Source organism: Strigops habroptila, chromosome 9, assembly GCF_004027225.2.
Source record: "Strigops habroptila isolate Jane chromosome 9, bStrHab1.2.pri, whole genome shotgun sequence".
Classification (NCBI taxonomy): Eukaryota; Metazoa; Chordata; class Aves; order Psittaciformes; family Psittacidae; genus Strigops; species Strigops habroptila.
The window spans coordinates 22,003,764-22,019,025 of NC_044285.2; the positions used below are offsets into that span (position 1 = coordinate 22,003,764).

The following is a 15,262-nucleotide window of genomic DNA, read 5'->3' on the forward strand; positions in this document are numbered from 1 at the left end:
AGGTACCTCACCCTGGAGATGAAAAGGGTTCTGGTCAGCCCTGAAACCTGTGGGTTTTCAGTTGGAAAGTATCCAGGATAGGTAGGTATTGCCCTCTCCCTGCCTTCTCTCTCCTTCAGAGCCATCAAGTCTGGATGCATTGGATATTCCTGGAGAGCCCTTGCTGGCTCCTTGCTGGGGCTGTCTATGAGAGCTGACCCCCCGCTGCATTCAGGGGTATCAGGGGCTGGTGGATACACCCTTGGGGACTAGTGGAGGTGAGCAGCATACTGGACTCCTTCTCTTGGGCAGCACGGAAAGCCAGCAGAGGCGTTTTCAGGAGATAAGTTTCAGATATCTACCTTGGGGCTTTGAACAACTGTTGAGTGCATCGACTTAAGTGGAGGCATGATATGATCATTGAAACTTTTATCCCATGCCCTTAAGGCCAGCTTGGCTGGGCTGGTAACCCCGTGTAAAGTATAGGAACCAGTGCTGGCCACTGGTTCAAGCAGTTTTCCTCTGAAAACTGCTTTTACTCTGAGCTAGAGCTGCTACCAGTGGGAGGTGAGGGCTGTGGCTAGCACTGGTCCATGAGTGGGGCACTCATGCTAATCCACCACCACTGTTGGTGGCAGGGACCATGGCTGCATGCCCAGCCTGCTAGCCAGCCAGTCACACACATCATGATGTCATTCTCCTGAAAAGGTAGGTGACATCTGCTGTCAAGTGACATTTGTAGGACACCAAGCTGGCTGTGATGCAATCAAGGTTGTTTCTGTTCAATGGAAACTTTTGGATCAGCTTACAGGCTATGACACTTAGCAAAATGCTGTGAGCTCCATGGAGAGATGAATGCCTGTTTTCTAACCTTAGCCTTAGTCTCATCAAAACAGGCCTCTACATACAAGAGTGACAGTGTGCTCACTTCTCCTCCCAGACAGGGTTACAAGAGACGATCATGTGATCCACTCCCCTCTGTTCAGGAATGAAGTGCTGGGATTTTTTTCTCAAAAATAGCCTTATTCCTAGGAGTGATAAAAGACTTGGATAAGCCCATTAGGTTTCCACTCACAATGCTTTTTCTGCTTTGTGATTTGAAGTATGCGGTGAGCCTAGAATAACATGTATCCTATTCCGATGGAACGTTTCATGTTGCTATTGATACCTTGTTCCCACAGAAGCAGGCTTGCTGGGCTACTGGGTGCAATGTTTCACACCCTGATTGATGTTCCATCCATCTCCTCCCCAGGATACCCACAGCCAGAGGTGACGTGGTATAAGGATGATGAAGAGATGGACCGCTATTGTGGCTTACCCAAGTATCAGATATTCCGTCATGGAAATCGCCACACCCTGCAGCTGTACAAGTGAGTAAGGAAGCTGGAGAGCAGTTGGGTTTGGTGATGGGAGCTCTGAGCTTGTTTTCAGTATTTGGAGGAGCAGACTGTCGGCAGTGATCTTCCCTCAGCATCCATGCTGGCCCCTCCTGCTCCCTGTTGCGATGTTCCTGGCTGTCCCTTCCCCTTCAGCTCTTCACTCTGATGACTCTCCAGTCACATCAGTATGAGATCCATTACTGCATCCAGGGATAGCTGCCATAAGAAATTCCTCTCTGTGGAGCCTTCCAGTGCTGGTAGCAGCATGTGCTATGGTTGTACCAGACAAGAGCTGAACATTAGGGCTGGTTGAAGGTGAGTGAAGGGAACGCACTGGCTACCTCCAGAATGATGGTCCAGGAGATCAGGTGGGACAAGGACAGAAGCAGTTCATAGGAGTGTCCTGAGCAATGGCAAAGAGGGGAAAGGGCTGCAGCCCTGTCCCAGGAGGGTTTTTTCTTAGCTCTCACCACGAAGTCAGAGAAGGAAAGGGCTACGTTGATACTGGACTGATGGAGCCAAGGGCCTCTTTAATTTAGCCCTGACTACCAGCTTCTTTTAACTTTAAAAAAGGATTGTGTCTCTGGAGAGCCAGGCACACCGTGTCCCCAGCAAGCAGAGACCTGTCGCCCCGCAAGTCCTGGCTTTGGGATGTCAGACATATTTTGCACTTTCACTGTCTGAAAGTGCAGAATATCAGTACTGATAGTCCTGTCATCATGCTTCTAGCCTGGGCTTTTCTGCTGCCTCAGGTGTGTTCCAGGTTTCTGTCAAAGGCTGGATCACCTCTTGCAGGAGCAGGGATCTCCATGGGCCAGGCATCCCTAGGGGGGTGACAGCAGGGATGGCATGCATGTGCTTGTGCTGGTGCTGGTGCCTGCGAAGCGGGATGGGAAGGATTTGGTAAGGCAATAGGGTGGAGGAAGAACAGAAATGTCATGTAGGCTGTAAAGAGCTGAGAGGAGAACATCTTGCAGAAGAATGTGGGCAAGAACACTTGGGAAGCCTGGTGCTAGCTGTTCTTCCTCCATCACAGCCTTCTCTTATCAGAGTTATAGCCCGGGGGGGAACTGGACACTGATTTAACATCCAACTTGCTTATCTGCTAGTGCTGAGAACAGGCAGAGCCCCAGGAGGGAGGCTAGCCCCAGGCCTCCAGACCTAGTGTAGGCACCTCAAGGGCCATGTCTTCATTTTCTGGCCCTCCTGGAGCAAGAAGTGGGAGAACGTGCATGCCTGTGTGTCCAGCCGCAGTGCCTGGGGAGGGTGGGCAGGTCTCACACAGAGCTTTTGGTTTCCAGGTGCCAAGAAGAAGATGCAGGCATTTACCAGGCCTCCGCTAGAAATAACAAAGGCATTGTGTCCTGCTCTGGTGTGCTGGAAGTGGGAACCATGACGGAGTTCAAAATCCATCAGAAGTGGTTTGCCAAAATTAAGAGAAAAGCTGAAGAAAAGCTGCGAGAGATAGAACAGGGCAAGAAGCGAGGGAAAGAGAATGTGGAGGTGGAGAGGTTGCAGGGAATGAGTCCCGATCGGCTCCAGAGAAAGCGGAGGCTGGTCAGGGATGTGAATCTCCAGTCAGGAGTCTCTCTGTGGGAGAAAGAGGATGCAGCAAAAGTTCATGTTGCCGATTCTCAGTCCAGATTACACAAGGATATTGCTGAACCGAAGGAGCAGCCAGTGAAGGTGATGACAGGCTTTCCAAACAAACTGATCGCACCGTTGAAAGCAGAGGTGACCGCCAATGGAGATGCCTCTTTGGAAAGTGTGGAGGAGAATGGGAATGGCTTTCTCACATATATCTACGAGACGGTGGAGGACCTCACGACTAAGCCAGTGGCGAAAGACTCTGCAGCTAAAAAGAAAAAGAAAGTGGAGGCTCCTCCAGCAGCAAAGCAGGAAGCTTCCAAGAAAGAAGAAAGTGCGCGAGACAGGACCAACCCCTCTCTAAATCCAAGGTTTGCCCCTCCTGTCCCCTTACGCAAGCACACACATTTGAGGGGGGCAAATGATCAAGAAGTGGAAAAGAGTCTAAAAATCAAAGAGCCTGGGAAAGCTGTGAATCAGGACACTAAAATCAATGGCAACATACACTTCTCTTTGAAAGAGATGTATTTTGACAAGCAAGTGGAGCCAGCAGCAGGGAAGGAGGAGGTGGGAGCCAAGGAAGAGGCTGCAAGTGAGGCTGCCCTGCAGCCTGTGGCAATCATCAGACAGCCAGAGGATGCTCCATCGTCCTCACAGGTGGCAGAGGCAGGACTTGTGCTGTCCGACAGACAGAGAGGCCAGCACCAAGCACGGATGGCGGAGAGAAACAAAGCTGTCGGTCCAAAGGTAACTAGGACAGAAAGCAGCCAACTCGGGTTGCAACAAGACAATATTCATGCCACATTTTTGTATTGTGGCCCTGGGAGGCTGTGTGTACCTTCCTGCCACCAAGGCTTCATAGGTCTCCACTGGCAAAAGCACCCAGGAAAAAGGGCTTCCTGGACTCCATGTGCCCAGACAGCAGAGCTTCCACCCCAACTCCGAATAAATGTCAGATGAGGTGGTGAGGTGTACACCAGGGCCCTCTGTCCAAGCAGCTGGTCTCTGGGCGGCTCAGGGCATGCTGAGCTCTCCTGTTTAATCAGCAGGCTGACCTCACAAGAAATGTTTCCAAATCAGTTAAGCAGAAAGCACTGAATGGCTATTTATAGCTGGGGGTGGATGCCTCGTGCATATGACAAGCAGCGAGACTGATGACATCTGTTCAGTTTAGCAATTGAGTCTGAGCTTCGGCTGGTGTTTAATAAGCCCCATGCAGACGAGCGCGGTGTGCCAGGCCCTCCATGTGAGCCGTGCTGGGCAGCGCGCTGGGTTCTGTTTACACTGCAACACGTATACAGTAGATCTGGGCTATTTTTTGGCTCTTCTCTGGTGGAAAAACTCTGTTGCAAGACTCATTGTGTTGTTGATGCAGTTACAGGGCGCAGCACCTGCTCCTGACCCTCACTGCGTCTTTTAGTCAACTTCTATTTTAATCCTTTAACCTGAAGCATTTTCCATGAAAATACTATACTGGAAGCTACCAGTCTTTTATATATATCTCCTTTTTCTTTAATGACCCTTTCTGTGGTAAAAGGTTCTCCCAGTCCAATTTGCAGGTGCCATCAGGGTTCAGCGTTTGAGCTATGGTAGGTGTGCACGCTTTCTGTACAGACCAAGGCTATCAGAGGAGGCACTCCGGGTGCAGCACATCTCCCTCGGTAGGTGATGCAAATACTATGGGATATGGAAATATCCACAATACAGAAAGTGGGATTGCTGGGTGCTCCAGTAAGAAAAACAACCCTTTCTTCCTCTTCTAGATTTCTTTAGCCATAGGTAGGAGCAGTGTTAAGTGGTAAGAAAACTGTTGTGTTATGCAGTGAACATCTGTGTCCTGGCCTTGCTACAGGGCAGCACCCTGAACCCATCTTTAACCTGACCCATCAGCATCGCATACTGCTACAGAAATTACTGCTGTGCATGTGAGCCCATGGCAAAGCTATTTGTTTTCTCCCTCTCTGCTAATTTTTACACCCTTTGCTCTTAAGGAGGGAGGAAAGTGTTGGTGTGTAGCAGCCAGACTTGGGCTGTCATCCCTGAGCCTTTGACATGCATCAAGGTATTTTCCTCTTCAAAAACCCACTCGCAGAGGGAAACCTGTAACTTGTCAGCTGGTGTGCTTTTGAGTAGACAAAAGGGAATGCTTTTGATTTGAATTTGAATGCTTCAGCTAGTTGGCAATGCTGGGGAAAGTGCTCAAGCTTTTGTGTGACCAAATAAGCTATTTTAAAGCCCTTTAAAGCTGATTTCAGACATGCTTGAGGATATTTTCACTCACCAGGACCCGTTTGCTTGTCTCTTTCTTTTTAACCTTTCCCTTAAAGAAGACAGGGTCCTAACATGAGTTTTTCCTGGCCTTGTGGCCTAGCTGTGCCTCATGCTCAGGACTTCTCTTTGAGCTGCAATTGTCCATAGCAGAAGGGCTTTGCAAAATGCCAGACTGCAGCCAGGCTCTGAACAGCCTTACACACAAGAGCAGAGAAGCTAGATTTGCACAGTGATCACTCTTGCCTAACTTTTAAACTGATGATTTTATTATATTTCTTTTATCTGCCCCTAGTTTGAGTGTTTTCTGATCACTTAAGCTCCCGGAAAGCTTTTCTGAATAAGCTTTAGTTCATGATAAGCAAATTTCCCTAAGTCCTCTTCAACCAAAGAGATGTCCCCATGACCAGCACTGTTGCGCTGAGCCACCTCTGTGCATCACATCTGTGAACCTGGTCCACCTCCAGCCCCAGGGCACTGTGCTGCTCAGCCCCCTGAACACAGGGACCAGTGCTGGCCCTGCAGTTAGATGGGCTGTGTCCATCCCCCTCCCTTTCTGCACCCCAGAGGACCAAATACTGTGGTAAAACCTAGCGGGGTTTCACTGCATGAAACCTGCCCATCTCTTAAAATAAAATCTTTTAAGCCTGAGCACTGGGATGCTCCGTGTTGTGACACTCAGCCCATTGAAGCAGGCAAGGGACATGCCTCTAAGAGGACAGCAGGAGGGATGTGTGGCATTTGGGAGTGCAATGCAACTCTGTGAGCCGGAACCCTGGTTCTGCACTCCTTGTGTGTGGAGACAGAAACTGGCTGGCCTTTGGTATCCTTTGGAGACTACCAAGGAACAGACATGAATAATGAGTGGAGGAATGGCCTCCCTAATGCTGCTCCTCCCACCCCAGATGATATTCACGTTGCCCTAACAGTTGCTTGGGGAAGGGTTTGCTGAGAGACCAGCATTAGCTGTTTTTAACAAGCTTTCGAACAAAGCCAAAGGAGCACTAAATAGAAGGGCTAGAGTGCCACAGCCCTCCTTTCCTATGGACCTAATCTTGGAGCCTTAAACCTCAAGTCAGAGACCTCACTGAGAAAATCCTTAGCAGCATATTATCTGGGATGGATGGGGAACATGTCATGTGCATGCCCTGATCCCATGCAATTGTCTTGATATTGTTAGCTGAGCATTAGCTGGGCGCAGCATTTATCAGTGGTATCACTGCCTCCCTACAAGAATAGATAGTGCCCCTTGGCTGGAGGATTTTGTCAGATTTCCTCGGGATAAAGCTCAGCTGTCACAGCTTGCTGAAACGTCTGCTGGCATGAGCTGCAGTTAGAAACATTTGAGCTTCCTGAATGTCAAAGAAACAGGATGGTTGAATAGTGCAGATAATGTCATGGTGTACAGTTTCGCTATAAATCATTTGGGCAGCCTCATCCAGATAGTGTGTGATCTGCTGATCGCCCTGTCTCAGCATGGAGATTGCAGATATAGTATAGGGGGAACACTGAATCTGAAAAAAGAGCAAGGAAATTATAAAAGGTCTCAGCAATGGCTGGTGGAAATGTGAAAGTTTTGCTCCTTGGGCAGGTGCTGTGTCAGAGGAGAGGGAATGGTTCTCATCTGGAGAACCGTTCACAGATTCTATGAATTAAAACCCACCGAATGTTTTAAGAGAGGCCAATTTCCTGCCTGCGTGTGCACAACCAAGGCACTGAAAGGCAGAAGAGTTGGAACTGGTTAAAAGATGTTTTGTGCAGCATGACAGGGGACTGTGTGACCCACTACCGTGGGAGGATGGTGAAACCAAGAGACCCTGGATGAGTGAGTATCAGCGGTACCAGGTTAATACTTGTAATTCAAGCAGAAGTTGGGCAGTGCCATCTGGTCCAGTTGGACCACAAGCACCACTGAGCAGACCCAGGCAGTAAAATAGTGCTAATTTTCTATTTTCTTTTCTTTGATTAGGTTGCAGCAGCAGTGGGACAGTCTGCTTGTGACCTAAAACATCCAGTGTCTACTCCAGCCATAGAGGCTGGTCAGCAAGCCAATAAGTCAGAGGAGCTCAGGAAAGAGATACCTGTCTGCCGGGACACCAGGGGATCTGGGAAAAGGACAAATCCTCGGCTGAGGCCACAGGAGCCACCAAAGCCACCAGCACCTTATCCAGACCACATGCAGTCCAGCAAGGAGCAACCTGCCTCTAGGAAACAGACAGAAGAACATTCACATGCTCATGAAGGCAGAGAGACCCAACCAGTGCTGTTAAATCAAGAGGACAAAAGCCAAGGTGAGGAAAAGCCATTACTAAAGAAACTGGGTCCTCCAAAGCCCGGAGAAAACACTCCTCTTGAGCAAATCACACATCAGACAGCAGTCAAGGATGGGAAGAGCAAAGAGGCAGGAGCGGAGCTATCCGGGAGCCATCACAATGCAAAGGCAGGAGGGAGAGGTGCAGCAGAGCCATCTCCTGGGGCTGTGCACCCAGAGGCGGAAGGGACACCTTTAGGATATCTGGAGGCTGAATGTCCATCTTCGGATTCAGTTCGTCTTGCCACAGAAGAGACACTCCCCGCTCCTGCAGCGGGAACATCGGTGGCTCAGGAGGCACTGCTTGCAGCTCATGGTGCCCCAGGGATGAAGGCCACAGCAGGAGAGGTTCAATCTGGAGCTCAGCTGCTGCCTCCTGTGAGCAGAGAAATAGAAATCAGAAAGGCAGGTGGATCTGCCCCACAAGAGAAGTTTTCAGCCAGCGTGTTAGGGGAGGATAGTGCCAAATCAGTGCCTGTGGGACCTCAGGAGAAAGAAAGAGGAGAGCAAACAGTGACAGGTCCATACCAGGAGCTGGCAGCACCTTCAGGCACTTTTGACGGAGGTGCTGAGGTTCAGCCACAAGTACCGCTGGTCCTGCCTAGCCCCGAGAGGCAGCAGGAGATGTCTTTGGAGGAGAAGATGCAGCACAAAAACCTTGTTTCCTCCTTGAAGAACTATCTGCTGCTGCTTTTAAAAATGTCAGATAGCAGTAAGGATGCCACGAAAGAAGACACTGACCCCAGTAACGGAGAGCAGCCCGATGCAAAGGAATTCATGCTCCCAGAAATAGGCATCGCAGGCCTGAGCCCCCGCACCTCAAGGAGAGTTTTGGAAAAGGTAGAAAACAATCAGCTCTTCCAAACAGCAGAGAACTTGCCTCTGACTCCCAGGACGTCCAGGCGGATCACAGGCATGATTAATGAGGAATTCATTACCAGCAAGGAGATGCTGGCTTGCAGGCCTGTGTCACCAAAGAGACGTACCCGGGTCGCTGCCGAGGGAGAGGGGCCACCCCAGCGCTCTGTGCCCTCCATTGTGGTGGGCAGCATCCCAGCCGCAGGAGCGGGGCAGCCTCTTAGTGAGATTTCAAATTTGCCTGCAGCAAGCCCTGAAAAAGAGAGTGCTGGTGGCCCTCTGGCAGTTCTACCTTGTGCCACGCCAGAGGAGCTGGCTTCCGGAGCCCGCCGCAAAATATACCTGCCAAAAACCAAGCAGGCTGGGGAGGAAGAGGAGGCAACCCCTGAGAGCCCAGGCCACATGAGAAGTCCAAACATTTCACCACGGCAATCCAGGAAGAACACGGCCCAGTTGCCGTCGCCTGCCCTGGCTCTGTGCCCTCCTGCAGAGCAGTGCTCGCCAACCCTCACGAGGAAGATGGCCACATTGGAGGTTCCTAAGCTGTATGAGGAGCCCACAGGTGACAGCAGTGGTGACCATGAGGTCTCTAAAGATGCTAAGCCAGAAGCACAGCCAGCGGAGTCCAAGAAAGCAAATAACCCCTTTAAAGGTAAGGGAAGAGGTAATCCCCATGGAGCATGTTTTCTTGTTGCCTACAAAGGGAGCCTGGCCAGCTGAGCCAGTGACAGTCAGCTGGGGCCACATGAGTTTTGTGCATTTGCAGGGTTTTCAGCATCACCCTTTGGCAATGTGAAAGCCAAATTTTGCCCCAAGACTTCTTCCCTAGTGCAGGGAGGGCAGAGGAATGCAAGAGGCAGCAGCACTGAGACTGGCTATCTCCACAGCCTGAACTTCCCTGGCCAAAGGAATCATATAATCCTCTTGTTCTTGACCTCTGTGTTCTGGTCCTTGCTATGCCTCATGCTGGTTGGGGGTCCAGTGGGCATTAGTGGGGTGCACATTCTTTTCCACCTCCATGGTGAATGCTAATTTGATTCCTTATGGCATTGAATTAGAAAAGGCATAATCCTGGTGTTGAAGTGCTTGCAAGAGCCAGTTGATACCCTCACAGGAATCAGCACTCTTGCAAAAGTAAGGGTAACCTTGATAAATCCCTACTTCAGTAGATAAATGTTTCCTCCAACATTGCATAGTGTTTTTCTGCATCGCCTCCAGCCATGCAGACCATGAGACCTTCCCTGAGAAGGCGATGTTATACCAGGCTGTGCTGACATATGTGTGATATCCAACACCAAAGTCCTAGGCAGCAGCACCGGGGTAGGCTGGCCTGTCCCTGGAGCTGCAGCCAGCAGTGTGTGTCTCACCATCGATCTCTTTGCACCCTGTCCTTAGCTCCGCAGGTGATTCGTAAGATCAGGGCAGAACAATTTTCTGATGCATCAGGAAACCTGAAACTTTGGTGCCAGTTCTTCAATATTTTGAGTGATTCTAAGCTGATGTGGTACAAGAATGAGATCCCTGTAGCAGAAGCACAAAGGAGGTAATCTGCCAGCTCCGCTTCGTGGTAGTCCTTGTGCATAGCCCTGGGTTTATGTGTTAAATCTAGCTCCTTGCATTTACTGGGATGAAGGTGCCCCTTCTGTTGAGGCTGCATGGGAAGCTCATTGCATGGCATGGTATGTTGCGAACTTTATTCTCAGTGCCCAGGGAGGGAGGGGTTGCTCAGATGGGGAATTGCTGCCAAATTTGTCCTATTGATGCTCCATCTGGAGCCTGGCTTAAGGGCTGATGCTTTGAGTAGCAGACCCCTGGGGAGGGCAGGGGCTGAACCTGGACCTTGGGGAGGGCAGGGAAGGTGCTGTGCCTGTCTCAGAATTTGAGAGCTGGGTGTGAGCTGCAAAACTGCAACCCTACGTGATACACATGAGGGTGGCAGTTGTGCTGGAGGGTCTGCACACTGCATCTGAGGCTCAGGGGCTTCCATGCAACCACCACTGGCAAGCACCAACAGGAAAAAAGCAGCTCTGGCTGTGCCCCCTCTATCCCAGGGCACTGCCCTTGCACAGGGAGAGCATGTTTGGGCAGTTGAGTGTCTTGGTGTATCCTGGGTGCTCCTTTGGGTGCATGATGGAGAGCAACTTGTTCTCAAGCCCAAGGGAGCTTGGTGGACTAGGATCAGATTTGCCTGATGCCTTTGAGCATCCCTTGAGCTCCCTTTGTAATAAGCAGGCAGGAAGAGGTACTTCTGAGGCATAAAAAACCTCCTACAGCAGATATCTGAGCTAGGGCAGATGGACCTGGAGTAGCCATTGCCTTTTAGCTGACCAGAGCAGAGCCTGCTCAGCCAGCGGGTCTCAGGTCCCACCTCTTCCCTCTGCAGCCTGTCATCCCTTTGCTGGTTCATGCTGGCCATGTGGGGCAGAAAGAGACCTTTGGTTCTTTTGGAGACCCATCCACCTAGTGTGCCACCTTGGCTAGAGGAACTGCCAGCCCAAAGCTAGGTGCTGCAGGCTGGAGAAGATCACAGAGCTCATGCTTTGCCAGTCCCTTGGAGAGGGACAGGCTTCAGGATGGGGAGCGGTGTCTGCCTTCACTCATGGAACAGCTGAAAATGAAGCTGGACACCTCTGTAGCTGTTTGGCTTCCAGCCATCCATCCAAATGTGAGTCTCTTAGCCCAAGCACAACCCTGACCCAGCCACACTCAGGGGAAAGTACCTTTATCTGTCTGTAGCCCAATCCTGACCAGATTTTGAGAGGCTTGCCTGGAAGATGAGCATCTCTGTGAGTACAAACTGCAGAGCAGGACTCCTGGTACTGTGAGGTGCCAGAGAGGAGCTGGGATGCCCTTGGGCTGGCTTCCTTTGTAGCCTTCTTCCCGCCCTCTAAGGGCAGCACAGTGCCTACCCTCAGTGCCTGTCATGTGGCTCCCACGTGCCACACAGGGCTGAGGCCATGCTCTGGTTTCTTCCAGCGCTGGCGACGAGAGCCAGGCAGCCTTGGCTGTTGTGCAGGCATCCCAGAAGGACTGCGGGGTCTACCGATGTGTGATCAGCAATGAGTATGGCACTGACTCCACCGATTTCCTGCTCAGCGGAGAAGGTGAGAAGCCCCCAGCAGCCTGGCAGCTCTCCCAGCTTCCCCAGCTGTGCTGTGGGGCAGAGTGGCGAACCATGCAGAGAGCTTGGCGCCAGGCTTGCAGGGGCGGGGGGAACCTTGCACACCCCGTAACACCACCTGTGCAAGGTGCATCTGCCTCCATGTGCTAATACCTGAGCAATTCATACCATCTCCCTTGCTGTTCCTTGGTGTGGAAGTGCATGAGGCAGGGTGGGATCCTGCTAGGACCTTGACACCTCTCTGCTTTCTGTCCCATCTAGTGCTGTCAGCATTTATCTTGCGGGAAGAGATTGAAGGTAAGAGCTGTGTGCTGAGATGCTGCAACTGCTGCCCCTTGCTGTGCAAGGGGCAGCAGCCCTGTGGCAGGGGCAGGTTGTGTCCATGTTGTCCTCCCTCACCAGCTCTTCCCTCCACCAGTTGGTGAGGAGATTGAGATGACGCCCATGGTGTTTGCGAAGGGTCTGGCTGATGCAGGCTACTGGGGAGATAAGCTCTTCGGGCGTGTGGTGAGCGAGGACGTGGAAGTGGGTGCCGGTTTCCTGCACAAAGCCTGCCGGGCCAGAGCCATCTACGGCCTGGAGCCCATTTTTGAGTCTGGCCGCACCTGTGTCATCAAAGTGCACAATTTCATTGTCTTTGGGACCAAGAATGAGAACAGTCTGATCGAGAAGAACTACGATATCACCATCCAGGTGGGCACCCTTATGGGCTACCCTCTCCCTCTCTCCCCCACACCTTCCCTGTCTGTGCCACAGTCCCCAGCTCTGTGCCCACTTTCTTTATTGCCGTCCCCATTTTGAGTGCTCTGGAGGGGTTGAGCTGCATTCCAGCAGGCTGCCAATGTCCTTATCATTCTTGGCTTCAGCTCTTCGCTCTGAACAACACAGAGCTGCTCAGAGCTTTCCCTGTCACTTGCCCTTTGACCACCAGGGCAGGGAAACAGCTGGCAGTGCTCCCAGGGTATGTCTGGCCAGGCAGGGGGTCCTTGGGATTCATTGGGGTATGACAGGATAGGTCTCTGACTCTTCTGCAGGAGTGTAAAATCCAGAACTCCAGCCGCGAGTACTGCAAGATCTTTGCCGCTGAGGCACGAGCTGTCCCTGATTTTGGAGCAGTGCCCGAGTAAGTCCTGCAGCTTCATTGGCTTCACATCCCAGCAGAGCATCCTGGGGGCTGGTGAGAGGGTTACCTGTGGGTGCTGGGGACATCCCAAAGGGCAGTGTGTTCTCCTCCCACCCTCAGACAGAAGGGGTGTTGGGGAAAGGCAAAAGCCAGGGCAGCAGACCACAGTGTGAATCTCCACTTGCTGCGGTCAGAGTGCAGCTGATGCTGAATTTGCCTTTGTGCTCACACGCAGGATAATTCCTCTGTACCTGATTTACCGACCGGCGAACAACATCCCTTATGCCACAATGGAGGAGGACCTGGGTGCGCCCTGTGAGCAGTACTGTGTCATTGAGAGAGATGGCAGCTTGGTGGCACGAGGCACTTCAGAGATTGTGCTCAAATGCTGCACCTTCCAGCATTGGGTCTATCAGTGGACAAATGGAAACATCCTTGTGACTGACATGGAAGGTAAAGGGATCTGCCATCTGATTTCCCTGACCCCTCACTAACCTCTGGCCTGTGAAAGGAGGGGGAAAAGCCCCAGCCTTGCCCTCCTGCCTTTTTCCCCATATTCCACGGAGCCCAGCTCACAAGGCAATGACCTGCTCTTGGTGCCAGTGCCTGTTCTTCTCAGGGAGACACTGGTTTTCCTCCATTTCATTGCAGGAGTGGGCTGGAAGATGACCAATGTGCGGATTGCTACCAACCTGAAAGGGTGAGTGTCCCCGGGGCTGTCCCCAGGTCCCGCTGCTCATGTGGCGAAGGGCCATGGTGGTGAGTGCAGCCGGGCTCCGTCCTGGGCTCCCTGCTCCGGTGGGACATCTCCTGGTGCAAAGCAGGGGCTGAGGATGGCTGTGTTGGCAGGTACCAGGGATTGAAGGAAAGTTGCTTCCCCTCCCTGCTGGAGCAATTCACGACCGCTCACCAGTGTAACCATTACTGCAGCATCCTCGGCCTGAAGACGCTGGAGCCAGCCAAGCCCAAGGGCTCCAAGAGCCCCTCCATGGGTAGGAAATCTGCCCAGTCCAGTCCCCAGCTCCAGAAGAAGGGGCTGGCAAGTCCTCAGGGTACGCGCAAGGCTGCTGTGAGCCCCAAGAGCTCTCGGAGAGTAGCAGAAACAGGGGAGATCCCAGCAGCCTCCAAACCTGGGTCAGGAGAGAGCAGCAGGTCTGGCCGCCCACAGTAGCCAGCACTGCGGTAGCTGGGACCTCCTGCTCTGGAGCCCCATCCAAAGAGCCTGGAGGCAGCACATGGCCAGGTTGGGAAGGGGAGACCCTGGCAGTGGCCACTGCCACCACTCTTCTCCCTTTGGCTCCTTCCCTGGCCCGCGACACTTGCATTGTGTGGTGTGTACTAGTGAGAGTTATGGGGAGAATGTGAGCCGTGGGCAGGGTGGACCCCTCACCAATACCTCTTTACAAGAGCTGCTGCTGGTGGTGGAGCTCCTCCATGCTCAGGCTCATGTTCCTCTCCAGACTCTTTCCGTTTCCCTGCCTTAAGGCAGGGACTGTCACACCTGCTCCCTTGGGCTTTGCAAGTGCCGTGCCCCCTGCCTGGCTCCCCTGAGCAAACTGTGAGTCTGGGCTGCCCTCCTGGCTCCCAGCACCTCATGTCTCTGTTTGTGTCCTCCATAAAGTGACCAGGCCAAGCCCTGCCAGCACTCTGTTTGAAGGATGTGAAGCCCAGCAGCATCCAGGCAGTCTCGTTTGCCCTGGCTCACTGTGATTTCCAAGGTTTTGCTGTGGAGGGATTTAGTGTGACCCGTAGGGCTCCTGCTGGCATTGTGGGGCTCTGGGGTCCAGGCCCGTGGCAGGGCACTGGCATCAGTACCGGCAGCTCACGGAGACGGGATTTTGAACCCCTGCACCCTGGGGTTAGCCTTCCACCCCCTTGCTGGGCGGATGCTGAGGGCAGCAGTGCTGCCCAGCACCACAGTAATGTTGCTCTACCTCACATGGGGCACCCAGGAGCAGGGCGAAGGGGGCACCTCCCATCCATGCCAGGTATATGTGGGCATCCAGCCTATAGGACTCACCCCTCCTTGCCCACCTGCCCTATGCAGACCCCGTACACCCTGCTCAGCTCCATTGCACAACCTGGTCATGCTCATTTGGCATCACTCCTACTTGGCACATGCCTTATCCCAGTGGCAGCTACCAGCAGTCGTTCCAGGTCCCACTGCCCTGCATCAAGAGGCAGTGATGGACAGGCAGCGGTGCTCATGCTGGAAAGTAAAGCACCCTGCATCACATCAAGCCTCCTTTGTGCCCATCAGCTCGCTCAGGTGTGCAGCAGCCAGCAGAGCGTGGCAGTGGGCAGCAAGGCTTGCAAAGAGCCCCAAAGCTGCCTGCTTCATCTTGCTGAAGAGCATCACCTTCCCTGGAGCTTTGAAGGAGGGTGCTGGGTGCCAGCAGTGCCACCCTGAACGGTGGTGTCCAGAAGGGTGGCTCTGCGCAGCTTGGTGGAGAAGCTTGTCCAGAAGGGACTGGGCTTGGCAGTGTGGCATGCTCTGGGGTCCTGGTGCTTTGCTGTGGGGTCACTGTAAACTAGTGATGTACATAACAAGGCTGCATTGGCGAATGGGTGCTCTTGAGTGCAATAAAGTGAGGACTGGCCTGTTCCCTGGTGCTGTGGTCCCTGTGGAAAAGATG

The 15,262-nt window shown here is 52.5% G+C and overlaps 1 protein-coding gene across 2 annotated transcripts in view; it reads left to right on the forward strand.

Annotated features, from left to right (window-relative positions):
* Positions 1-15,232, forward strand: part of ALPK3 (alpha kinase 3) — a 36,171-nt gene extending 20,939 nt beyond the window's left edge. The window contains exons 3-13 of one of the 2 annotated variants that reach the window (XM_030498071.1): positions 1,232-1,349; positions 2,660-3,692; positions 7,183-9,034; positions 9,778-9,925; positions 11,359-11,486; positions 11,765-11,800; positions 11,922-12,196; positions 12,538-12,626; positions 12,862-13,079; positions 13,278-13,326; positions 13,476-15,232. In XM_030498071.1, coding sequence (XP_030353931.1) covers positions 1,232-1,349; positions 2,660-3,692; positions 7,183-9,034; positions 9,778-9,925; positions 11,359-11,486; positions 11,765-11,800; positions 11,922-12,196; positions 12,538-12,626; positions 12,862-13,079; positions 13,278-13,326; positions 13,476-13,797 — 4,268 coding nt within the window. In that variant the 3' untranslated portion in view covers positions 13,798-15,232. The remainder of the gene's footprint in view (positions 1-1,231; positions 1,350-2,659; positions 3,693-7,182; positions 9,035-9,777; positions 9,926-11,358; positions 11,487-11,764; positions 11,801-11,921; positions 12,197-12,537; positions 12,627-12,861; positions 13,080-13,277; positions 13,327-13,475) is intronic. The other variant, XM_030498072.1, reaches the window with a different exon arrangement.
* Positions 15,233-15,262: the final 30 nt, after the last annotated feature.